Source organism: Suricata suricatta, chromosome 1 (genome assembly GCF_006229205.1).
Source record: "Suricata suricatta isolate VVHF042 chromosome 1, meerkat_22Aug2017_6uvM2_HiC, whole genome shotgun sequence".
Taxonomy (NCBI): Eukaryota; Metazoa; Chordata; class Mammalia; order Carnivora; family Herpestidae; genus Suricata; species Suricata suricatta.
Genome location: NC_043700.1, coordinates 45,738,881 through 45,766,834, shown reverse-complemented (window position 1 = coordinate 45,766,834; position 27,954 = coordinate 45,738,881). Strand labels below are relative to the sequence as shown.

At 36.9% G+C, this 27,954-nt stretch overlaps 1 protein-coding gene across 4 annotated transcripts in view; it reads left to right on the top strand.

Moving 5' to 3' along the window:
• The window catches only part of ADRA1A (adrenoceptor alpha 1A), a 108,987-nt gene that overhangs the window by 55,827 nt on the left and 25,206 nt on the right, over window positions 1-27,954 (top strand). The window contains exon 2 of one of the 4 annotated variants that reach the window (XM_029938160.1): window positions 20,711-21,306. The exons of the other annotated variants lie outside the window; for them this stretch is intronic. Coding sequence (XP_029794020.1) covers window positions 20,711-20,763 — 53 coding nt within the window. The 3' untranslated portion in view covers window positions 20,764-21,306. Of the gene's footprint in view, window positions 1-20,710; window positions 21,307-27,954 lie in introns of those variants that run through there. 4 annotated transcript variants of the gene reach the window in all.

The window sequence follows — 27,954 nt, the reverse complement described above, 5'->3', positions numbered from 1 at the left end:
ACATCCTGTCGTGTCCTTGATTTCAGGGGGAAGGCTCTCAGTTTTTCCCCATTGAGGATAACATTGGCTGTGGGCTTTTTGTAAATGGCTTTTATGATGTTTAAGTAAGTTCCTTCTATCCCAACTTTCTTGAGGGTTTTTATTAAGAAGAGATGTTGTATTTTGTCAAATACTTTTTCAGCATCTATCGACAGGAAAATACGCCAGAACTAAATTGAAGGATCATTTAATTTCAGAAAGTGTTTCTTTATCACATCAGATTACTAAACATATTCTTTTAATATTAAGAAAAAAGATCACAAAAATCATGAAGCATCCTTTTTTTTTTTTTTCAGGATAAGCCAGACTCAAGGTTTATGTGAAATATTCTAGTATTAAAACTTAACAACTGATTCATTATTTTGGAAATATGGTGCTGGCCAAACAAAGCACATCTGTGGGCTCCAGGTGCAAAATTTCACCAAATAGGAATCAGGACTTTATTACGTGTAGATAAATTATTCTCCTGCTTCAAGTCTTATAGAAAACTTTCAAGCTCTCAGAATTGGCCTTCTTTTTGTCTACATTTTAGTGTCCAGTCTTAAAAGACTTTTTTGTGTAAAATTGTTTTTGGGGTTTTTGTTTGTTTGTTTTCTTTTGTTTTATTTGTTTATTGGTTTATTTATTTTGAGAAAGAAAGAGAAAGAGAACATGAGCAGGGGAGGGGCAGAGAGAGAGACAGGATCTGAAGCAGGCTCCAAGATCTGAGCTGACAGCACAGAGCCCAACAATGGGGCTTGAACTCACAAACCATGAGATCATCACCTGAGCCAAAGTCGGATGCTTAACTGATTGAGCCACCCAGGCTCTTCTGGTTTTTGTTTTTAATGCCCCATTCCCCAGTGGTTGAAACAACTGTTATAGTAGTGGAGAATAAAATGATGAGGAGAATAAAAGAATTCTACCTCATGAAAGCTACTTGTTGACCTTTTTTCTTTGTCAGAATGAAGTGGCTGATTGGCTTGGGTGAATCTCATACCACTGGGAAAAGTTAAGCATAACCTGAATGTCCACAGTGTGAAATACCAGTCTGGGATCTAAGCATTGGGTGGATGGATGATGGATGATGGATGGATGGATGGATGGATGGATGGACAAGTGGATACATGGAAGGGTGGTTGAATGAATGGATAGAAAAATTGGTGGATGGGGTTGAATGAATGTGTGGGTGGATGGATGAGGGTGAGTGGATAGATGGATGGTGAATAGACAAATGGATGGGTGAGGTGAGTTGATGGAGGGATGAGTGGATGGACAAATGGATGGGTGGCATGAGTGGATGGATGGATGGATGGATGGATGGATAGACAAATGGATGGATGAATGGATAGATAGATGCAAGGGTAGTTAAGATCTCTTTTAGCCATAGGTTCCCTTCTAGAAGAGTCTTTATTAATTTACTTCTTCATAAGGAGTAGGATCAGTGGCAGAAAGTTTGTGGGGGTGGGGTTGAGAAAAGGAAGACAAAATGGTGCCAAATATTTGTTTTGCCATCTTTCTAATCTTTCCTCAAAAAGCTTCATCCTATCTTGTCACTGAGAATCATTTTGCCTGCAGCTTTGGTGGCTCAAAATAGGTCTCCTCCCCTCAATGTAATGAGAAGAAACAAATATTTACCAGAGTTTGTTCTTTCAGAGCAACTAGACAGCTCTCACTACTCTGAAACTCTAACTGAAAAACTTTTCTCTAGTATGTTTTACTATTGAAGAAGTATAATCTTTCATAACTTTTTCCTTGACTAGCACTTTATAAGAAGAATATGGCTGTACTTAGTGCTTCGAAATTGTAATTAGACTATGTTTCCTATTATCATGCATGCATCAGCAGAAAAAGTGGTGTCATTATTATCTAAATCTAAGTATTTGTTCATAGATTATATATATTTTTCTGAGTAAATGTAAGTTGAAGGAATATGGAGAAAGCCCCAGGACAAAATGGGTGAGTAAGAGTTGCCATTGCTAGGAGTAGAGGCAGAATGAGAAGAAGAGGCAGGAGTGGGAGCACCAAAGACAAAAATACAGTTTTGCAGAAGATTCATCTCTGAATTTATCTGGTCGGAGTCGAGTTTTCTCAGCTTCTCATTTCAATAGACCACATTATATTCTTCTTCCAAAAAGAAAATTATAAAATAATTCAAATTTATCAAATCAGACTTTTTTTAAATGCTGTCTGCCAAAATATATTTATAAGAATGTTCATAAAAATTTTTTTACAAAGGAGTGCCTGGGTGGCTCAGTTGGTTAAGCAGCCTACTTCAACTCAGGTCATGATCTCACAGTTTGTGAGATTCAGCCCCAGGTTGGGCTCTGTGCTGACAGGTAAGAGTTTGGAGCCTGCTTCAGATTCTGTCTCCCCCGCTCTCTGCCCCTCCCCTGCTGTTGCTGCTCACTCTCTCTCTCTCAAAAAAAAAAAAAAAAGAATAAACATTTTAAAACAAGGAATGTTCATAACTGCCTTATTTGTATAGCCCAACAAGAAATAACCCGGATGTCCATCATTTGTTAAATAGGTGAATACATGGTGTTGTATCCCTATGGTGGAATTCTACATAGTAATAAAAAAAATGAACAACAGATACATATGACAATATGAATGAATCACACAGACATGATGTTGAATGAACAAAGTCAGACACAAAATAGTACATACTGCATGACTCCATTTATATGAAGTTCAAAAGAAGATAAAGATAAAACTATAGAGTTAGAGGTTAATATAGTCATTATGTTTGTGAGGAGCATTGACTGGAAGTGGGCATGAGGAACCCTTAGGAGGTGCTGGAAATCTTCTGGATCTGGATCTTGGAAACTGTTTCCTGCATGGGAACATATATGTAAAAGCCATTGAGCTAAACACTAAAGATGTGGAAACTTTACAAATCTAAAGTTATACCTCATTTTTTGTAAATGTAAAAAAATTGAGAGTTGATCCCCACTTACATGCTGCCATAGGTTGATGAAGAGTTTCATGAGTGGCCTCTGAGTGGACTGGAGTTTAGTGGCAATGAGTGAAGAGAGATTGAGGTAAGGGTCAGTTTGTTTTTGGACAACTCAATGGTGAGCCTTCAACCTTTGTTTCTCCCTCAAGGACCTCGCACAAAATAATCAGGGACAAGTGAATGCACTCAGAGTGAGTTCATGTTTGTTAGTGGACTTAGTGTTCGATATCGAATGTCCAGCATGGATTCAAGTCATTTCCCTTAAATGCATGATTTTGTATTAGTTAGCTCCAAAAAGTGGTTGAGTACAGAAGCACATTTGGAAGAACTGATGAAAGAATAAAATTTCATGCCAGGTGAATCTTGATTTATTTTCAGACCATTTTCCAAATAACTTACTAATCATACTTTTAATTAAAGCAACTTTATTTTTTATTTTGCTTTCACATAGTCTGAAGATCAGTCAAGTAGGAAGCTTACTAATTAAAAAAAATGTTTGCAAAATCTGCCATCCAAGAAAGAAAGCTGAGTTGGCCATACCTGATTCTATGGAAGTGGGTATGTTGGGTTTGGGGCATGAATCCGAAATATGCTTTCTGTTTTTCACCAAAGACTGTGCTGACTCTCTAATAAACTAGTTGATTTTCTGCAAGAAAAATCGCTGGACATATGTTAGGCTGGAACATTCCAGGTTTACATCGCCTGTGTGATGTAGGAGTAGGATGCTAATAAGGGCTTGTCTTTTTATTTGAGATGATTTATATCATCCCATAAATATTCAGTTGCCTTTAACTGAGTTTCTTGAAAGATCTCCCTCCATTTCTCCTTAGGCATACTGCTTGAAGATTCTAACAGCTGGTTTTATTTAGAGTACACATGTAGCTTGTCTCCCTAGTGAAAGAGAGTGGCTGTTTTAAGCTTGTTGCCTGTCACCAACCCTTAGGATGAAGAGAGGAAAAAATCCACAATTATGACTACATTTGCTAGAAGTTGCAGTGGGAATTCAGAAATGCATCGTGAAATTTACCCAGAGTGGAATTTGCTTGAACTACTAGAACTTGGATGAGTACTCTTTGGTAAAAATGGCTTTGGTACTTGAGATGACCACAAGTTGGTCAAGATCTTGGCTTTATTGATTTGACCTCTGAGTTTAAAGCATTAATGGTTAATAAAAAAGATCTGTGCATGCCACTGGAGTTTAGTTACAGGAAGGGCAGCCAGTTTTCAAAATAAATCTTAGAACCAGCCAGTTTTCAAAGTCTCTTAAAACCAGAGTTCCACTGCTAACATGAAAGTTGCAAGCAGAGACACAAAATAGAGTATAACCATCTAAGAAAGAAGTTCCATTAACTGTCTAGGAAATCTGAGAATCAAATTGCTCGAGAGGCTGCCAAAATTCTATGACAAGCCATGGCCTTTACAGAGGTAACCCATGTCCAGGATTATCACTCTTTTGTCTTTGTTTGAGTAGGTGACATCATTTTGCATTTTATGAGACTGATTCAGTGGCCATGATTGTTTCTCAACTCCTTAAGGGGAAAGATTATCCCTGCACTCTATGTCTAGCACAGTGTCCAGTATATAATAGAGGTACAAGCTTAACATGTGTTTATTTATTTAAGAGTGTAATATATGTCACTGAAGCAGAAAAGGTTTTGTGTTTACAAATGATTACTATTTACTATTCCATAGGATCTTCCCTATTCTTTAATTAAAATTGCAAGGCAAGTACCAGTTTGGCCCTCTAGGGCAGGTTGACCTGGTTTACTGGGGCACAGAAATGAGTGGTTTTTTATCTTAGAGTTTCCACTGTTTCTTGGTTCATGGAAACTGAGACACCAGAATTCTGGTTCAATTTCCTCTACTGAATAATGTGATTCCTTGGGGACTCCATGTAACACTTGTGAGAGATGCTGGGTTTTGGAGACTAATGGGTTTTCAGTATGTGGCCAGAGTGGCAGGCACATAAAGGAAGAATATTCCAGACAGAGAGAATGCCCTAATCCAAGTCATGAAAGTCAAAATGGTAGACATAAATAGTAGTTCAAGTGGCTTTGGTATAAAGTTCATTTGAGGGATTAGTGGAAGATAAGATTGGAAATGTCCATTGAAATTATATTATAGAAACAAAATCAATGGTTGTTTGCTTAGCACATGACATAAACCTTCCCTCAATAGAGATGCTATGGATAAGATAGTATACAGACAGGCAGCTCCCTACTGTTGAGAGAGCTCACTGATAAATAGATGTCTAGGTCTCTGATTACAAAGAGTGATGTAAACTTCCTTCATGAAGCAGTGTAATAGCCTGATGGCAGGAAATAATCCCATCCAAATTGGGGGGATTTCCCTCCCCAAGCTTTTTATATGGTTATAGTGGAAAAAAATTCTATATTATTTTTTAAAATGTCCAAGTATGAGTCAGCAAGGACCTGAACTAGAGAGTAACAATCAGAACAAAAAGAAAAAAAGTATGCCCAAAATGTTGTACAAGAAAAAAAATTGAGTTTGTTGCCCTACTGGATGTCAAGGTTAAGTAAGGGAAGTCACTACAGATAACAGAAGTTTCACATCTTAGTAAGTAAGAGAGTGAGTGTGACATCTTGGTATATACATTTTTATTAGGAAAACCTATGAGCAGAGGAGGTTCAGAAGAAGAAAATGAGGTCAGTTTTAGAGCTGTGGTTGAGTTGTTTGTGAGATAACATTTGGTACAACACAGACAGTTGGACAGGGAGATGACATGCACTGGCAGGAAGCCTTTGTTATCATGTGGAAGTCGTCTGAGGAGTCCTAAGGATGGCTGAGATCACCAAGGGACAAAAGGCAACAGCAGGTTAAAAAAAAAAAACAGATTAAAAAAACTCTTCAGAATTACTAGGTTCTCCATTTTCATCGTGGATACAGTAGGAAAAATAAGGACCAAGCCAAGTATCAGCAATAGGAGACTGGTTTCATAAACTATGCTAAACACACACATTGGAATATAATCCAGCTATTTAAAGGGGTGAAAATGTCTGCACATGCTGGTAGGGAACTGAGTACCAAGATGTATTAAGTGGAAAAAAGCCAAGTGTAGAAGTATATAATAGTATGCTACTTTGAAATATAAGAAAATAGGACTATATAGAAAAACTTCCATATATTGCATAAAATAAAACATTATAAGAATAAATTAGAAGCTAATAAAAATGGTAAGGATTGAGGGGAAATAGGATAGGTGGAGTCTAAGAGTATGGTATCTCAGTGCATACTTTGTTATGTCATTCTAATATTTGAACCAAGTAAATGTAGTAGACAGCCAAAGTATGAACTTAAAAAAGAAAGGGAGTGTAGAGTGCATGGCCCTATGTCTAGCATAAAAGACTCAGGAGCCCATTCTGCTTTCAGACAGGAGCAGGAGGTGAGAATGGAGAGAAGTAGCTACTTTGTGAGTCCTTGAAAAGCAAGGAGAAAACAGAATTTACAGGTCAGGGACTAAAGTTGGTGCTCCTGGCCTCTCTGGTGGATCTCCTTCTCAGTAGTCCCCCAACCCTGGTTCTCTAGCCAAGCCATCCTCCTCTGTCTTTTCTTGACTATTCTAAGTATGTCCTCTCTTTTGTTCACACCACATTCCCACTAATGAGAATACTCTTCTCCGTGTTTCCCACCAACAAAAACCTCATTCCTTTATCTAATAAGTGTCCAAGCATCCATTCCCTAGATAGAGCAGCAGATCCCAGACCCACATGAAGCACAACTGCTCTCTTAAAAGTGTTCACTGTTAGGGGGGACAGACATTGAGATGAATAATGCGTCGTGGCATCTGGAAACAGCTCTTCAGAGAGGGTGGTGCTGGTGCTGACTCTATATTGTAAAAACTAGTAACAACTGACCAAGGGAGAGATTTTCTGCACTCAAATCAGATGAAATCAGAATAACACTGCTCTTTCTAACTTAACTGTGCCAATCATTTGTATTACTTTTATTTCTTAAATTCAAATTTCAGCCACCTCTGTTCTGAGTCATCCTCCTAGACTCAAGCACATAAACTTGTTATTTAATTACTAGAAGAAGCCCCAGGGAAATAGCTGTGATCATCCCCATTGTATGATAAAGAAGGGAGACCTGGAGAGGAAAGTGGCTTCCCCCAAGACCAAAAGCCAATTCCTCTTAGGAGGCTATGCTAAATGGGAAGGAGTTAAGTTGTGATCTTTATGAAGGAAAATAGTTATTTTTGTGTAACTGTAACAAGGCTCTCTCTTCTTATATTTATTCCACCTGGTTATAGGATCTTGATGAGCCAACAGTGTCTGGAATTTTTTACTCATTCATTGACCACATTCATTTTTGTAGCATTTTCTCCTCTGTAAGTTTTACACTATGAGCAAAGCCAAAGTCAAGCTCTGTGGGCCCTCATAAAGAAGCAGATAATCCAATAGCATGTAGTCAGACATGTGAGCCTGGCCCTCCTCCTCCCCCCACCATTCATCTTCTCTTGGTGGCCACAGATATCACCTTTTCTCTGGTGACTTGAGGTGGTGGGCTGCCCTGTTTCTCCATTTACTTCTTAAGTGGAGTCTAGGGCGTCATTTATCCTTTATGTGAATATATGATCAGTTTTTTCTTCTTTTCCAGAATTTCCCTTGGGCCATTTCTAACCAGGGCCAACTGCACTTGCTATATCTATTTCATCCTTCAAGGCTTGTTATTTGTAATGGCTGAATTCTCAATTAATCCAGAGCAGAGAGACTTGAGGAGCAATCCAGGTTCTCTGGCAATACAGCCTTTCCACTCTAAACCCTGAGCCATTTTCATTTACTGCCCCATGTGAGGCATGACATCTTCCCACTAATTAATAGTGACCCTTCTCAGTGATGAGTTACTATCTGGATTCCCATGCACCATCTGGAGAGGAGCCTGGACACCGGAGAGTTTCTATTTTTATCAGGCTCTGGCATTGCACTTACATTCCATTAAAACTGAGCCAGAAGTCACAGAAAACTTAAATTGTGCTCTTTTCTTTTCCACCTAGGGCCACTATCGTCACTTGATAAAGAGCTTTTCGCACCCTATTATCTATTGTACTCAAAGGGAAGAGCAAAACAGCAGTCTATTTTCAAAGTAAACTCTTGAGCATAAACATTCGGCTTTGGAGACCAGTTTCACTGCTGGTCTTCACTTCTTGAAGGAAGACTGTGGGGAAATTATTCTGATATAAACACAGGAGGCTGAATGAACTACAACCCAGTTAAAAATAGGACAGTAATAATTCCCCACAGTAGGTCATGCTTGGGGTAGGGGAGAATGAGGTGGAGCGGAAGTGAGGGCATGATATTTGTTTTCTTTCTTCCTTCAGAGGAAGAAAACCGTTAGTTCAACATGCAGCTCAACACGTAGCTCGTTTTTCAAACAAAAGGGATGTGGCCACCTGTTGTAAGGCCAAGGGCTCCAGAGCTGGGCTGCAGCTTCTTCCATTATTCTTCCACTTCTTCCTTTGCCTTCTTCCATGGTGTCAGGTGAGTTATTTAGCCTCTCATGCTTAGTTCCTCATCTGTATGAGGACTTTACCCCTTAATATTTCCGGAAACTTAAATGAGATAACATACGAAAAGAATTTAGAAAGTTCCAAGCACATGCTGAACGGCAGTTGGTGTAGGCTTGGTCCCTCTTCATTTTAGCAAGACTTTGCCTCATTTTTAGAGTGGAAATGATGCCTGCTCTGGAGATCCTAATTAGTAATATGAACTCAGTGTTATTTTGCCATCCAGCCTCAACACTTTAGAGAACAAAAGAAAATACTGTGAATAATTATGCCAAGACAACAGGCATGAACTGAGACTGCCCTGAGCAAACTAGGAAGGTGACATAAAGTAGGGGGATAGGTAGGCATACGTAACCCCATTTTCAGTGGTCCCAGTGAGGTGCTATCTAACTGATCATGTAGCATTTAATTTTTGGCCAATAATGAACATCTGAATCATCAGTGGCATTAGAAAATAATTTTAAGTTAGGCCTCTGTGAAACCTGTGTGTGTGTGTGTGTGTGTGTGTGTGTGTCTCCAGAACTGATTCCAGTGCACACCATTGATGCTCACTGATGATGAGCTGTGAAATCCTAATTTCATGCTTCACCTTAGCTGTTAATAATAAACAATAAGAATATATTAAATTTCCTTCAGACCTTACAAGGGTTATTATTTTTCATACATGTTATCTCATTTGATCTCTAATACAACCAACCACCAAGGCATCAGATATTCTTTCGAGGTGACACACAGAGGTTACCTGACTTGTCAGTGGCCATTCTGGAATTAGACCCCAAACTTTTAGTTTAGAGCCTCTTCAGTCTGTATCATCATTTGTTCATTAAAGAGTGATAAATGTTAGAGTAATTCAGAGCATAAATCTGGCCCTTATGAAGTCATGCATGTCTGCCTCCAGGCGAAGACTAACCTGTTTTCTGTCATTATATATTAGCTTGAAACTTCTAGAATCTTGCATGAATGGAATCATAGTATGTAGGCTTTTCCCTCTTTCCTTTCATTCACCATGATTTTGAAGTGTGTCTATGTTTTGTGTATCAATAATTCCTTTTCATTGCTGAGTAATATGTGTATTATTTTCCAGCTATTTTTTAAATGTTTATTTTTTTACTATTTATTGTTGAGAGAGAGAACATACAGGAGCAGGATAGGGGCCAAGAGAGAGGGAGAGAGAATCCCAAGCAGGCACTGCGCTGTCAGTACAGTGCCCAAGATAGGGCTGGAACTCACAAACCATGAGATCATGACCTGAGCCAAAATTAAGTGAGATGCTTAACCAACTGGGCCATACAAGCACCCTATACTTCCACCTACTGATGAACACTTGGACTGTCCAGTTTATAAATAAAGCTGCTTTGAACACTTGTACACAAGCCTTTGTGTGGCCATGTCTTTATTTCACCTATGAAATATCTAGGAGAGAAATGACTGAGACATAGCATAGATGTGTATTTTAATTTTCAACTCCCCAAATATTCTTTTGCAAAGTAATTGGACCATTTTACATTCCCACCAACAGTGTATGAGATTTCCAGTTTTCTTTAACCCATGCTATTGACAGGTTTCTTTCTTTCTTTCTTTTTTTTTTTTTTTTTTTAGGTCTATCCATGTAATGTATATGCAATGGTATCTCATGATGATTTTACTTTGTATTTTTTTAATGACTAACAGTGTGTATTCTGTTTTCAGGTGCTTATTGGCCATTTTCTCCTTTTTCAGTAAATTGTGTCTTCAAATCATTTGCATATATTTTTGTTTTGAATAGATTGTCTTATTATTGAGTTGTAAAAGTTCATATACTGGGCACATATATTCAGGATATATTCAGATGCACATCTTTTGATATACATCTTCCAAATATTTTTAGTCTGTGCTCTGTTTTATTATTTCTTAATAATGTCCTTCAAAAACAAATTAATTTTGATAAAGTATTAATTTTTTCATTATATTTCATACTTTTGGTATTCCATCTAAATGACCTTTGCCTATCCCAAGGTCAAAAGGCTTTTCTTTTATGTTTTCTTCCAGAAATTTCATGGCTTTAGGTTTTACACTTAGTCCTATGATCTATTTTAAATTAATTTTTGTGTATGGTATGAAATAAAAGACAACATTCCATTTTTGTCAATATGGATGATAAGATGACCCAGAAACATTGTTGAAAATAAATTTTAGTTTACCATTGGATACGTATTAGTTTTCTATTGCTGCTAACAAGCTTCATTGTTAAAACAATATAAATATATGGTCATAAAGTTCTGTTGGTCAGGAGTTTAAAATGGGTCTTAGAGAGCTAAAATCAAGGTGTCAGCAGGGCTGTGTCCCTTATGAAAGCCGTAGGGGTGATGCGGTTCCTTGCTTGCCTTTTAGAGTTCTGCAGAATGTTTGCACGGCTTGCATCATGGCCCCTTCCACCCAAAGTCAGCATCCTCATCGCTGTGACCTCTCCTCCCATTATCACATCTCTGTCTCTGACTCTGAGCCATCTGCTTCCTCCTTTCACTTATAAGGACTGTGATTACGTTGAGCCCACCTAGATAATCCAGTTTGATCTTCCCATCTCAGTATTCTTAACTTAATCACAGCCGGGAAATTTATTTCACCATTTAAGGTAACATATTCCACAGGTTCCTGGGATTAGGACATGCCATCTTTAGGGGACTGTTATTCTGTCTACTATATATTGCTTTGGCATCCTTGTCCAAAATCAACTGATAGTATATATGTAGGAGAATTTCTGCACCATCTATTATACATAATTGATCTGCATATCTAAGTTTTTGCCAATACCAAATGAAATACCTTCATTTCTCTAGCTTTGTACATTCAAGAATCAGGTAAGATGGGTCTTCAAACTAAGATATTTGTGAATAACACATCTGATAAAGGAGTACTATCCAAAATATATAAAAACGTATACAACTCAACAAATAGATAATCCAATAAAATAGACAGAAGATATCAACAGACATTATTCCAAAGAAGACATACAGATGGCCAACAGGTACATTAAAAAATGCTCAACATCACTCATCTTCAGGGAAACACAAATCAAAACCACAATGAGATATAACCTCACACCTGTCAGAATGGCTAAAATCAAAAACTCAAGAAACAAGTATTGGTGAGGATGTGGAGAAAAAGGAACCCTCATGTACTGTTGGTGGGAATGCAGACTGTGCAGCCACTATTGAAGACAGTATGGAGGTTCCTCAAAAAAAATTAAAAATAGAACTGTCCTATGATCCAATAATCACACTGCTGGGTACTTACCCACAGAATACAAAACTACTAATTCAAAAGCTTATATACGGAGCCTATGTTTATTACAGCATGATTTACAATAGCCAAACTATGGAGGGAGCCCAAGTGTCCATTGATAGATGAATGGATAAAGAAGATGTAGAGTATATATATGTACATATCTACATACACACACACACACACAAACACACACACACACACACACACACACACACACACACACACATAATGGAATATTATTCACCCAAAAAAAGAATGAAATCTTGCCATTTACATCAACATGGATGGATCTAGAAAGTATAATGCTAAGTGAAATAAGCCAGTCAGAGAAGGTCAGTACCACCTGATTTCACTCATATGTGGAATTTAAGAAACAAAAATGAACAAAGGGTGGAAAAAAGAGGAAGTCAAATAAAAAAACCAGACTTTTAACTATAGAGAACAAGCAGATGGTTATTAGAGGGTAGTCAGGGGGTGAAATAGGTGAAGGGGATTAAGAGTAAACTGAGTAATATACGGAATTGTTGAATCACTATATTTTGCACTTGAAATGAATATAACACTGCATGTTAACTACACTGGAATTAAAGTTTTAGAAATTGCTCTGTTTATTCTAGATGCTTCATATTTCCATATAAATTTTAGAGTCATCTTGTTGATTTCAACCAACAAAAACTTGTTGTAATGAGTCTGGGAGTGTTTCTTTTTTGGAAGATTTTGAGAAAATTTGATATTAATGCTTCTTTAAATGCCTAGTAGAATTCACCAATGAAGCCATCAGGTCAAAAGGTTTTATTTTGGGCAGGAGTTTTGACTATTGATGAAATCTCCTGCCTCACTTTTGGTTTGTTTGGATTTTTGATTTCTTCATGATTCGGTCTGTGTAGGTTATATATTTCTAGGAACTTATCAGTTTCTTCTCACAGCCAGCAAGACCCTCATATCAAAACCAGACAAGGGTACTACAATTTAAAAAAAGTAAAGGTCAATATCCCCAGTATCATAGATGCAGAAATCCTCAATTAAAGACTAAAAAACTGAATTCAACAGCATATTAAAAGCATCATTCACCATAACTGAGTGGGATTTATCTCTGAGATAGTAAGATATTTCAACCTATGCAAATCAATCAATGTGATGCACCACATTAACAGAAGGAAGGACAAAAATCGTATGATCATCTCAAGAGATGTAGAAAAGCATTTGAGAAAATTCAGCCCTCTTTCATGAAAAAGTCACTCAACAAATTAGTTATGGGAAAAATGTACTTTAACCTGATAAAATTATATATGACAAGCTCAGAGCTAGTATCATACTCAACAATGAAAACCTGACAGCTTCCCCCTAAAATCAGGAGCAAGACAACGATGCTCAGTCTTATCACGTCTACTCATCACACTAATGGAAGGCCTGGCCAGAACAATAGGCAAGAAAAATAAATAAAGGGTATCTAAGCCAGAAAGGAAGAAATAAAATTTTCTGTTTGCAGATGACATGATCTTATATAGAGAAAATCCTAAAGACTGCACCAAAAGGTTTTTAGAACTAATAAATGAATTCACTAGAGTTGCAGGATACAAAAACAACAAACAAAAATCAATTGCATTCCTTTACACTAACAGTGAATTAGACAAAAAAAAGTTAATCAAATAATTCCATTTACAATAGCATCAAGGCCAATAAAGTATTTAGCGATAAAATATAACCAAGAAAAGGAAAAATCTGTACACTGAGAATCATAAAACATTGATGAAAAAAATTAAAGTAGACCAAATAAATGGAAACATATCCTGTGTTCATAGATTGGAAGAATTAATATTATCAAAATGACCATCGTATCCAAAATTATCTACAGATTCAATGCAATCTATTTCAAAATTGCAACATCATTTTTCACAGAAAAAGAAAAAAACCAAAAATTTTGTAGAACCACATAAGACTATAATAAGTCAAAGCTGTCCTAAGCAAAAAGAACAAAGTTGGAGGGAAAACACTACCTAAGTTCAAAATATAATACAAAACTATAGTGATTAAAACAGCATGGTATTGGCATAAAAACATACATACAGACCAATAGAATAGAGAGCCCAGACTTAAATCCATATATTTATGGTCAATTGATCTCTCAGAAAGGTGTCAAGAGTACACAATGGGGAAAGGATAGTTTCTTCAATAAATGGTGTTAGTAAAACTGTTTTTCCATATGCAGAAGAATAAGATTGGACCTTTATCTCATCCCATATACAAAAATCAACCCCAAAGGGGTTAAAGTCAATGTAACAACTGACATCATAAAATTGTTGGAAGAAAACATAGAGGAAAGCATCTTGACATTGGTTTGGGCAATGATTTTTTGGATATGATCCTAAAAGCACAGGCAACAAAAGCAAAAATAGAAATGGGATTGTATCACACTAAAAACCTTCTGCATAGCAAAGGAAACAACCAACAGGGTGAAGAGACAACCTACAGAATGGTAGAAAATATTTGCAACCATCTATTGATAAATGGTTAATATCCAAAACATATAAGGAACTCCACTCAATAGCAAGAAAATAAATAAGCTAATTTAAAAATGGACAAAGGACCCGAATAGTAATTTCTCAGAAGAAGACATCCAAATATATGGATGTCCATATATATAACCAAGGATATATGGAAAAGTGCTCAGCATCACTAATCATGAGGGAAATGCTAATACAAACCACAATGAGATATCAACCCATACCTGTTAGAATGGCTGTTATCAAAAAAGAAAAAAGATAACAAGTGTTGTCAAAGATGTGGAAAAAAGGGAACATTTGTACAGTATTCATGGGATGGAAATTCTTCCAAATAGAACTACCCTATGATCTAGTAAGCTCACTTGTGGTTATTACACAAAGGAAATGAAATCAAGTTCATGAAGACAACTGCACTCTGAGTTCATAACTTTAATGTCTGTAGCCAAGACATGAATATAACCCAAACCCATCAATAGAATAGATAAAGGAGGTGTGGTACATGCATATATATAATACGTTATCTCATATGATATATAATACATATGAGAAAGAAGGAAATCCTGCCCTTTTTTGACTACATGGATGATCCTAGCTGGAAGACATCCTGCTAAGTGAAACAAGCCAGATAGGGAAAATACAAATATATTATGGTCTCAGTTATATGTGGAATCTACAAAAAGAAAAGTCAGATGTAATGTTCTGTGTAAATGACAATAGATCAAGGTGGTTGATAACATTCAGAGTGTATATGACTTGCTGAGTTTTGTCTACTCATTCTTTGCAGAGAGGGGACTGTTAAAATCTGCTTTCATTGTAAAATTATATCTTTCTTCCTTTAAGCTTGTCAATTTTGGATTCATGGATATTGAGGGTCTGTTATTTGGCAGGCACACATCTGTAATTTGTATCTCTTTCTGTTGAATTTTTTCTTTTATTATTATAAAATGCCCTCTTTCTCTCTAGTATTTTTGTCTTGGAATCTACTTGGTCTGCTATTAATATAGCCACTCCAGCCTTCTTATGCTTGCTGATTACATGGTACTTTTTTTCATCTATTCATTTAAAATTTTTCTGTGTGCATCTTAGAAATACGTCTGTGCATATTTAAAGTGTCTCTGTGTGTGTATAAAGTCTCTATGTGTTTAAGTGTGTCTCTTATAGGCAGCATACAGTAGGACCTTGCTTTTTATTTACTCTGTCAATCTCTGCCTTCTCATTGGACAACTTAGACTAGTTAAGATCTAATGTAACTATATATGTAGCTGGATTTAGGTCTATCATTTTGTTATTTGTTTTTGCTTGTGCCTTGCATTTTTTTTTTGTTTCACCCTCCTCCCTTTCCTGCTTTCTGTTGGATTATTTGAATATTTATTGGTATTCTTTTCAATGTATCCATTGCATTTTTCTGCATATCCCTGCATTATTTTTAAGTGGTCATCCTAGAGAATACAATATACATATCCATATACTTAAACATGCATACATGCACAATCTACTTAGTGTTATATTATATGTAAAATGTAGAAACCTTGAAACCAGATAGTCATCTTTTAAGTCCCTACCACTGACTTTTTGCTGTAATTGTGAGATGTATTATATTTTTATAATTCTAGGGTGCCTGGGTGGCTCTGTTAGTTAAGCATTCGACTTTGGCTCAAGTCATGATCTCACAGTTTGTGAGTTCAAGTCCCACATTGGGCTCTGTGCTGAGAATTCAGAGCCTGGAGCCTTTTTTGGATTCTGTGTCTCCCTCTCTCTGCCTCTCCCCAGCTCTTGCTCTCTCTCTCTTTCTCTCTCTCAAAAATAAAAAAAAAAACGTTAAAAAATTTTTAATTCCATGAGATGTTATCAATTTTGTCTTCAATGGTAATAAATATCAGCTTAAAGAACTTGAGAGTGAAAAAAATCATCATTTATAGTTACCATTTCTGTTGTTCCTAGTTTATTTCACACTTCCCTCTGGTATCAGTTTCCTTCATCCTAAGGAGCTTCCTTTAGCAATTCTTACAGAGTAGGCTCATGGTGACAAATTCTCTCACTTTTTCTTCAACTGGAAATGTCTTTTTTTGCCTTCATTTTTGAAAGATAGCTTTGCTGCACATAAAACTCTGGGTTACCAATTCTTTTCTTCCAGAATTTTAAGGATATTATTTCACTGTCTTCTGATCCATGGTTTTTGATAAGAAATTTGCAAGAATTTGAATCATTGTTCCCCTGAATGTAATCTTTTAAGATTTTTATCTTTATCTTTGGTTCTCAATAGTTTGATTATGAGGCATTTGGCATGATTTTTTTTAAGTTTATTCTGTTTGAGATCCACTGAGCCTCTTGGATTTGCAAATGTTTGGCTTTGCCAAATTTAGGTATTTTTTGACCTTTATTTCTTCAAATATTCTTTTCTGCCCCCTATGTCTTTCTCCTCACTTTGTGGAATTTCAATGACACGTGTATTAGATTCTTTGATACTGGTCCTCAGTTGAAAGAATTAATATTAACAAGTCTCCATACGTTTCCATTTATGTTTTCAATATTATTTTTCTTTCTGTTGTTCATATTGGGTAATTTCTATTGGTTTACCTTTAAGTTCGTTACCTCTGTTCTGCCACTGATCTCATGCAGTGATATTTAAATTTCAGATATTATAATTTTCAATACTAAACTGTCCATTTGGTTCTTCATAATGCTTCCTATTTCTCTGCTTGGAACTCATACATTTTTTCATTCATTTCAAATGTTTTCCTTTATCTTATAGAGAATAGTTTAAACAAAGACTTTAAAACTATTCTTACTACCCAAACACGTTGGTCATCTCAAGGCTAACCTCTTTTGATTGACTTTTCCTTTAATAATCTTATTCTTTGTAATTTGAGTAATTTTAGATCAGATCCTGGACATTGTAATATTATATTGTATAGATTCTGGCCCTGTTGTAATCCTCTGGAAATTGTTGGTATTTTTAAATATCAGGTTTCTTTAAGACTGCAAATTGTGTCTTGTTTTTCTGTGGGAAGTGATTCAGTTCAGTTCTCTAAGACCTTGCTATATTTGTTTGGGTCTGTCCCATCCATGCATGGTGCATGGTGGCTCAGATAAGATCCTGCGACTTCTCTAGTTTCATACACATAATTAGGGAATATACTTCTCCAGTCATCTCTTTTGGGGAGGGTGTGGATTTCCTCCATTCTGTGGCCCACAAGGACTCCTATTAATGGTACCTTTGGCCAGAAAGAGGAAGGCGTTTGAGGGAAGTTTAGCCACCCTGCAAGTGCGCCCCATTCAGCTCTACAGCTAGGGCCTGCCCCCAAGGCAAAATGAGGGAGAAGAAAACCACAAATCAGAGGCTTTCTCGACCCCATCCTACCTTCAAAAGTTACTTCTCTAAATTTTGACACCCACCCACAATTTAGCATCTTTAACTTTTATATTTTACTTACTTTTCCAAGTATTCAGTTACTTATTTATTTATTTTTATTTATTTATTTATTTTTAATGTATTGCAGGAGAGAGAGCACAAGTGAGGGAGAAGGGCAGAGGGAGAGAGAGAGAGAATCATGACCTGTGTCAAAATCAAGTGTCGGGCACTCAACCAACAGAGCCACGTAGGCATCCCAAGTTTTTAAATATTTATCCAGAAATTGTAGTTTCATTCAGCGAGAAGAATAGAGTGTAAGGAGCTTATGCTGCCCTGCCAAAGTGGGAATTCTCTGGGGTTTTTTTTCCCCCACAACATTTTATGGTGAAAATGTTTAAACATAGAGAAAAGTTTAAAGAATTACAGTGATATGCCCATTCTTGTCACGTTATCTATCCATGCTTTTATGTAGCCATTAATCCACCTTATTTTCCAATATATTTTGTTTTCATATTGTTTCTCATGCCATTTTTTTTTAATTTGAGAGAGAGAAAAAGCACACAACCAGGGGAGAGGGACAGAAGGAGGGAGAGAGAGAATCTTAAGCAGGCTCTGGCTCAGCATGAACCCCAACAGGGGCCTCAATCCCACGACCCTGGAATCATAACCTGAGTGGAAATCAAGAGTCAAATGGTCAACTGACTGAGCTACCCAAGCGCCCCTCTTGGACCTGTTTAAATGTACAATTTAGTGGCATGATTTACATTTATGATGTTGTATAACGATCACAGCTATCTATTTCCAAAAGTTTTCATCACTCCAAACAGAAACTTAAGCAATAGCTCCCTATCCCCTAGTCCCCCAGTCCCTGCTAACCTCTAGTTTACTTTCCACCTCTATGAATTTACCTATTCTACATATTCCATATAAATGAACTCATACAATATCTAACCTTCTGTATCTCACTTCCTTCAAAATGTATCTATGGTATAACATATATCAGTACTTCATTCCTTTCTATGGCTAAATAAGATTCCATTACATGTGTATACCACATTTTGTTTATCCATTCATCAATTGTTTACACTTTTGGGCTATCATGAATAACAGTGGTCTGAGCATTCAAGTACAAGATTTTGTGTGTTTCCAGTTATCTTAATTGAGAGTATACATACCTAGAAGTGAAATTGCAGTCATATGGTAACTCTGTCTAAATTTTTGAAGAACTATCACACTCTTTTCCAAAATAGCTATACCATTTTGCAACCCCCCCTCAGCAATGTATGAAGCTTCCAGTTTCTCCACATCCTCACTGACACTTTCTATTGTCCATATTTTCCATTAAAACAATCCTAGTGGGTGTGAAATAGTATCTCCTACTTTAGGTTTGCATTCCCCTAATGACTAATCTAATCATGCTGAACATCTTTGAATGGGCTTACTGGTCATTTGTTTCTTATTTGGAGAATCCTTTGCTCATTTTTAAATTTGATTATTTATTCTTTCATTGTTGAGTAACTGTGATTTTGAAGTATAATTTATGTACAGTAAATCTTAAGTCTACATTTTGATGAGTTTTGACATATGGATATACCCATGTAAACTATACTCTACTGAAATAAAAACTATTTCATCATCCTGCCCCTTCTTAATGAATCCATGCTCTTCTTAGTCCAACCACAGTATTGACTTTCATCTGTATAGATTACTTTTGCCTATTCTCAAAATTCATGTAAGTACAACCATCCATGTACTATTTTGTGGTTGGTTTATTTCACTCAGCATGTTTTTTGAGATCTATTCTTTTGTTGCAAGTATCAATAGTTGCTCCTTTTCACATTCTGAATATTTTCCATTGAATGAATATATCATAATTTATTCATCCATTTTCCTGTTGATGAGACATTTGCATTGTTTTCCATTTAGGATCTATTGTGAATAAAACTGCTTTTAACATTCATGTACTAACTTTTTTTGTGGATATATATTTTCACTTTTCTCAGGAAATACCCAAGATTAGAATTGCTGAATAATATGATAAAAACAAATTTAACATCATAAGAAGCTGTCAGTCTTCCAGAGCGTTTTTACATTTTCACCAGCAACGTGGGAGAATTCTGGGACTCCCCCGCCATGTAGTACTGTTTGTCTTCTTTATTATTCTCACTGTAGTGAGCTTGTAGGAGTATCTCACTGTGCTTTTATTATTTTTAATGTTTATATATTTTTGAGAGAGAGACAGACCGAGCATTAGTGGGAGAGGGGCAGAGAGCGAGGGAAACAGAATCTGAAGCAGGCTCCAGGCTCTGAGCTATTAGCACAGAGCCTGATGAGGGGCTCGAACTCACATGAGATGATAATCTAAGCCAAAGCTGGACGTTCAACCAAGTGAGCTACCCAGGTGCCCCTGTCTATTCATTTCTTAATGTTATCTCTTGATGAGCAGAAGTTTTTATTTTGGTGAAGCATATTTATCCACTGGTGAAGTTATCCAATAACTTATAGTTATTGCTTTCTAAGCTTTGTCTGTGAAATGTCTCCCTGCTCTAAGAGTACAAAGGTATTTGGGTATGCTTTCCCCTCAGAAGTTTGTAGTTTTGGCTTTATGTTTAGGTTCATAAACCTTATCAAATTATTTTTTGTGTATAGTGTAAGGTACAAGTTACGGTTCATCTTTTTTTTCCATACAGATATCCAATTATTCCCACACCATTTGTTGAAAAGACTTTCCTTTCCTTCATTGAATCCTTTTAAGCCTTTGTTGAAAATCAATTGACTGTGGATCTATTTCTGGAGTCTCTGTTCTCTTCCATTCATCTGTATTCTTACACTGATACAAAACTGTTTTATTACTGTATCTTTATCATAAGTCACAAAGTTAGGTATCATAACTCTTCTAACTTTGTTCTTTTCCAAATTGAATTGGAAATTTTAGATCATTAGTGTTTCTGCATAAACTGATGTATTGAAAATGTTCTATTTCTTTGCACATCAGGCTTGAAAATTTGTATATCAAGGAATTTATCTATTTCATCTAGGTTGTTGACTTTATTGGCATGAAGTCGAAAATATTAACTTATTATCCCTAGGGGTTGTGAGCGCAACAGAAGTTCCAGAGGTCACAAACTTGTGGACACACTGAAGATGAAACCAGCTACAATGGAGACCTTGTTCCATACTCTGGGCTCAGCAGACACCCCAGAAAAGTATGCCTCAGCAGCAGGACTGCTCTAGCCCTAGAAATAATAATCACACCGAAAGCCAAGTCTTGACAGAATCAAACTGATCCACCTCGCAGATCTTCTAAGGGTTCCCATTCTATGCTTACATAATGACATATTTGGGATCCGTTCAAGGGGACCCGTCTGCAGACTGTTGGGACTTGCTTGTGCCTCTGTCTCCTCTCTGGGACCCTGCTCTTCAGCTTCCATCCATCTCCATAACCCTGTGCCACAACCTGTGTTTCCCTTTATCCAGAGAGATGCTCTCTGTCTGAGCTTTGTGAACTTCCCTGTGCCTCAGTTTAGAAAATGCCCCTTAGGCTGAAAGCCAGGATGAATGTGCAGCACATTTCTTGCATTCCTTTCTCTCAAGGATCAAAACCCTCAATGCCTAAAATCAGGTACTTCATATATTGTGTCCAATTCTATTATTTTTATGGCATTAAATAAATAAATGCAATGTTGATGTCTCTCAGGATTTTTTATTTAATTAAATTCAAAATTTGTGATTGAAAGTTGACACTATGTAAGGCATTGTTGAGAATCAGCTAAATTAAAACACTTGCTCTGAAGGGTACGCCTGGGTAGAGAGGCAGAGCAGAAAGAAACATAACAAAGTGTCATATACAAGAAGTTAATAAGGACGTAAGATGAAAAAATGCTCAAGGGAGTACAATAAGAGTGTTTAATTTTGACGTGGGGGTGGCGGTGGCTGAGTTGTGTTTTGGATAAATTTCTTAAAGATGTAACCTTTCACTTGGCTTTTGAAGAATGGTAATCTACATAAAACCCCCCAGACTACCTCTTTTTGCAAACTTTAGAATATTTTATAAGCTTTGTTGTCTTTGCTGCAGGCAGATACCATCCGAGAGCTATTTTTCTTTAGACTCCAGTGAGTCAAATGAGTTGGCTTTCTCTACACACATGTTAAGTGACATGTCAAAACAAATGAGTTATTATCTCTGTCTGGGGAAATAATTTGGGAATGAAAAATGTGCTTGGAACAAAAGTAGATGAGAATAGACAGGAGGTAGGTGAGAGGTGACAGTGTTTATGGCAATGTAAGCAGAGGGGAAAGTATTTGGATTTGCTTAATATATTAGGACTCCTTTTTAGAATGTGTTCCTTCTACATGAGTTAATAAAGCTATCCTTTTCTTAGTGAGAGAGAGCTGAAACTTTGCCCAAACACTCAGCTAAAAGAGCAGATAGTTCAGAGCATCACTAGAAGTTTTTCAAAGCTAATGTATTTGTCAATGCAGATAAACGGCTTGTGTCTGACCTTGAGTCACACAGACAACCAGCTCAACGGCCTGAAGACATCTTTTATCCCCACTGCTTCATTTCAGCACCTTGGACATAGTGAGTGCTTAATGATCATCCATTGAAGTGATCACCATGTCTTGACCAGTTTGCCCTTGAACCCCTCTCAGATCCCTTCTTTTCTCCATATCCTTAATAAATACTTACATACATTACATAAAAGTTATTGAAACCCTTAAGGAGATTTTGTGTATATATATATAAACATAAAAATATATAAATATAAAAATATAAATATAAATATAAATCTGTTGGATGTTACCATATTAGAAATTAGAACTAAGAAATTTTTTTAAATTCATTCTTTTAAAATAACAGTAAGAAGCCCATAAATGTTAACATAACTAGCATTTTTATGCAAAGGAAAATATTGTCCAAATTTTTTTAAGTAATGGGAAAAAGGTAATATTGTTTCAGATTTTTGCAATCCCTTTAATATTTGGCTATCAATAACATCTGGATTCTCATCCCCACTTCTGCATTCAGTCTATCACAATAATACACGTCATGTCCTGTAGTCTTGTGGCAGGATGAGCATGAAAAGGCAAATAATATCTTAGTATTATAATAAATCTATTTCCCACTTTGCAGTTCGTTTGGAAGAGAGCTTTGAGAACTGATACTTGAATATGACTTTCTTCATTTCATACCTGATTCAAGTTCCATCTCTATAAATATTTGCTCAGTGAGTGAATAAGCCTCTGCAACAGATACTGAGCTTATCTGCTGTAGAAGCAAGGCTGTATGTTTGCAAGGGTTCTCTGGGATCACAGATTGCAGAGGTGGTTGGGTTGTCACTGTGGCAATCTCAATACCTTTGCTCAATTTCTGAGGATTCCTTTCATCTCCACCCACCTCTTTAATCTAATCAGATCTCCACCCAAATTCATTGTGACCCTCTTTTTGCAAGGTTCCCTTCCCGACCCTCATCTCACAGGTGCACGTGTCTGTTATCCATTCCCGGGGCCCAATGTAGGGACCATTTGTCACAGTCTTTCCTCCATGAATGCTTCCCTACCTCACAGACCATTTCTGGCATTTTTTTTTATGACATTCTATGCTGTGAATTACTGGTGGATCTCTACAAGTCTTGGTTCAAAATAGATGCAGGAGGTAAGGAAAAAGGTCTCACCTCTTTGTGTTTCTCACAGTCCCAAATATATTTGATTTTTAAGCAAAATGAGCCAAAGAGCAAACTCACCTAAGAGAGTGTTAAGGTGGCTTACTTGGTTAAGTGTCTGTCTCTTAATTTCAGCTCAGGTCATGATCTCACAGTTCATGAGATCCAGCCCCATGTTATTGGGCTCTGCACTGACAGCATAAAGCCTGCTTGGGATTTTCTTTCTCTCTCTCTCTGCCTGTCCCTCCCTATTTATGTGTGTGTACATACAATAATAAATAAACTTAAAAAAAAGAGTTTTAAGAAACTTAGAAATACAAATAAAAGCACCAAAATGTCAGACAAAATGCAAATTATTTTTATAATTAAATGCTTATATTCTTTTTTAATTTTTAAAAATTTTATTATCAAAACTCTCAAATATACACAGAGAGAAGAGAGGAATGAAGCTGGTATACCTATCACCCAGTTTTAACAACTGTAAATAAATATGTAAGCAGTTTTATTTTATTCAAATTCCCCACCTGAGACAGATTCTTCTGAAGCAAATTCTAGACAGTATATCATTTCATCTGTAACTCTTTCACTATGTGCCCGTAATACAATCATCTCTAAGACAAAAGCCAACAATTTCTTATTATCAATATATCTAATTAGTGCTCACATTTCTCCAATTTTCTTATAATACTTTTAGAATCTTTTTGCTTAAATTGATATCTTCATAAGGTCCATATATTGTGAGTTGGTTTTATGTTTCTTAAGTCTTTTTGCTCCACAGGCACCCCCTTGATCTCACTATTTTCCTTTCCTTGAAATTATTACTTTTACTTTATTTGAACAAATAGTTTGCCTTAGTCTAGATTTTGCTGACTTTGTCCCTATGGTGCCACTTAATGTGCTCCTTTTCCCCTTTTATAGATCATGGAAACTGGTCAGGCTTTAGGTCCAGAAGGTTTTATCAGATGTTTGTTTGTTTTAAAATTTAACGCCTGGGTGGCTCAGTTGATTAATCAGCCAACTTCAGCTCAGGTCATAATCTCACGGTTGGTGGGTTCGAGCCCTGCATTGGGCTGTGCTGAAAGCTCAGAGCCTGCTTCAGATTCTGTGTGTCTCTCTCTCTGCCCCTCCCCTGCTCATACCCTATCTCTGTCTCTCAAAAATAAAATAAAACATTAAAATTTTTTTAAAAAAATAAAAATTAACTCTTAAGTGGTGTATACCTTCATCAGGAGGCACATAATGTTTTATCAACTCCCTGAAGATGTCAATAAGAAAGACCATAGTCTAGATCCATCAGTTCATTTTATTTATTTAGGATTGCAAAATGGTGATGTCCTAACTCTATCATTCTATCTTCATGAATTATAGCTTGAAAACCTGTAAGGAGCAGCTTCCACTCATCAACTATTTGATTCACTAAAGTGTAGATTGTATAAGAAAGGCAGGATAAATCCTCATGTCCTTACTTATTTCCCAATTTTAAAAAAGAATAAAGTGGTTATTAAGCATCCCACAAAGGGAATCAGTGAGGACCCTTGCCCCCAGCATCATTAAAATTTCTGGCTTGAAGCACATTATTAATCTTTATTGGGATGACTAATGTGTTTTAAATCTTCATTGAGTCTCAAATTGTGGCAACTTTGGCTAGTGGTAACTTCTTTAGGCTAGTTCCTGAGTGTTTTTGACATGATGCTGTGGTCTATCATGACTGCCCCTGTGTGTGTTTGTTTTTGTGTTTCCTGACCAGACCTGGAATCAGCTGTCTCTCTACGAATCCTTGGTTCTTTTTAGTGGAAAATAGTATTTAGAGGACACTATCTAGTAGGGAGCTTATTAAAACTGCATTGAGGGGCACCTGGTTGGCTTTGTAGGTTGAGCGACCGACTTCGGCTCAGGTGATTATCTCACGGTTCATGGGTTTGGGCCCCACATCGGCCTCTAGGCTGACAGGTAGCTCGGAGCCTGGAGCCTGCTTCGGATTCTGTGTCTCCTCTCTCTATGCCCCTACCCCATTCACGCTCTGTCCCTCTCTATCTCTCAATAATAAGTAAATGTAAAAAAAATTTTTTAACTGCACTGATAATTTTTTCTAGGTGTTTTTAGTAGTCAAAACTAAGAAATAAATATGATTTTTAAAGTTTTTAAATGTTTATTTTTCAGAGAGACTAAGTGTGGGGGGTGGGGAGGGGCAGAGAGAGAGGGAGATAAAGAATCCAAAGCAGACTCCAGGCTCTGAGCTTTCAGCACAGAGCCTGACATGGGACTTGAACTCATGAACTATGTGACCATAACCTGAGCTGAGTCAAAGGCTCAACTGACTGAGCCACCCAGGCACCCTGGAAATATGCTTTTTTAAAGATAAAATATATCATCCATTTTTCGCTCTTTAATTATAATTAGGCCTCTTTGTCTTGCTCATAATAAACATTTTTCATAATCAAGGGACAGAATAAAATCCTGCTTTCAGACAAATTCCCCTTAAAGTGAGAGAGAATTTTTGCTTTAGTTGTGAGCAAATTATTGCTCATGGGTCAGATCCAACCTACCTCTTTTTTCCGTAGGCCTGTGAATTAAGAATGATTTTTACATTTCTAAATGTTTGAAAAAAATCAAAAGAAGAGTGTATTTTGTGACACATGAAAATTACATGAAATTCACATGTTAGTAAGTTGCCTGTCTTTGTAGTTTTGATTTCTACTCAAAAATTACCAGTAGATACTTTGCTATGTCTATATTTTTATTAATTATTTTGGGGTTTTTTTTTTCATCTTAAAATTGGGTGATTTCTATTCTTTAATGGAAATACAATTCCCTGCTGTTTTTACTCTGTTAAAATTTCTGGTCATTCTTTTTTTTTTAATATAATTTATTGTCAGATTGGTTTCCATATAACCCCAACACCAAATGCTCATCCCAAAAGTGCCCTCCTCCAAGCCCATCACCCATTTTCCCCTCTCCCCCACCCCCATCTACCTTCAGTTTGTTCTCAGTATTTAAGAGTCTCTTATGGTTTGCTTCCCTCCCTCTCCTTAATTATTTCCCCCCTTCCCCTCCCCCATAGTTCTCTGTTAGGTTTCTCCTGATCCACATATGCGTGAAAACATAGGGTATCTGTCTTTCTCTGCCTGATTTATTTCACTTAGCATAATACCTTCAAGTTCCATCCACTTTGCTACAAATGGCCAGATTTCATTCTTCCTCATTGCCATGTAGTATTCCATTGTATATATAAACCACATCTTCTTGATCCATTTGCCAGTTGGTGGACTTTAGGCTCTTTCCATGATTTGGCTATTGTTGAAAGTACTGCTATGAACATTGGGGAGCATGTGCCCCTATGCATCAGCACTCCTGTATCCCTTGGGTGGATCCCAACCAGTGCTATTGCGGGGTCATAGGGGAGTTATATCTCTAATTTTCTGAGGAACCTCCACACTGTTTTCCACAGTGGATGCACCAGTTTGCATACCCACCAACAGTGCAAGAGGGTGCCTGTTTCTCCACATCCTCGCCAGAATTTAATAGTCTCCTGGTTTTAGACATTCTACTGAGTAGAATGAGTTTTGTCTAAGAACTTTTTTTTTGAGAGGGAGGGAGAGAGAGCACATGCACAGGTATGAGCTGGGGAAGGGCAGGGGGAGAGAGAAAATCTTAAGCAGGCTCCATAGCCAGTGCAGAGCCTGATGCAGGCTCGATTTCATGACCCTGGGATCATGACCTGAGCTGAAATCAAGAGTCAGATGCTTAACCAACCGAGCCACTCAGGCACCCCTTAGAGGTTTTTTAATATACATACATATTCAATACTATATCATACATAAAATTTAACAAATATAGCTCGATTGGGAAGTATTCCTTTTATCAACAGAAAGGAAGCCAATTTATCCCATAAAATTCCTTATGGCTTGAATTTGTTGTTTGATACTAATATTGCTGTCCTAGGTTATTTTTGCCTTTGCTTAGTATCCAGATCCAAAGCATATCATTCTTTCAAAACTTTTAAACATTTATTTATTATTGAGAAACAGAGCACAAGCATGGGATGGGCAGAGAGAGGGGGAAACACAGAATCTGAAGCAGTCTCCAGGTTCTGAGCTGTCAGCACAGAGCCGAACACAGGGTTCAAACTCATGAACCAGGAGATCATGATCTGAGCCAAAGTCAGATGCCTAACCGACTGAGCCACCCAGGCGCCTCAAAGCATAGCATTCTTTTAACCATACAATGGCATTTTGTTTTCTATGTCATTTGTATTTTGGTTCTTTCATAAACTATATATTTATATTTTTAACTCTGAGAATCTTTGCTTTTTTTAATAAAAAGTTTTCGTTTTTTATAGCAATTTTTGGTTCACAGCAAAATTAAGAGGAAACTACAGAGATTTCCCATGTATGTCTTGCCCTCACAAATGCATAGCCCTCTGCCCTTAACAACCCCCACCCGTGTACTTCTGTGGTGATTAATAAACCTACACTGACCCATCATAATCACCCAGAGTCGGTAGTCTACATGAGGGTTCACTCTTGGTGTTTACATTTTTTTATTTTTTTTAACAGAGAATTTTAATTTAACAGCCTCACTGGAAAATAAAGAACAAAGCAACCAAGCAATCTTCTCTTCTCCCCACTAAAAGGAGCATAAAAGGGAACTGCGGAACTTCAAAATCTTGC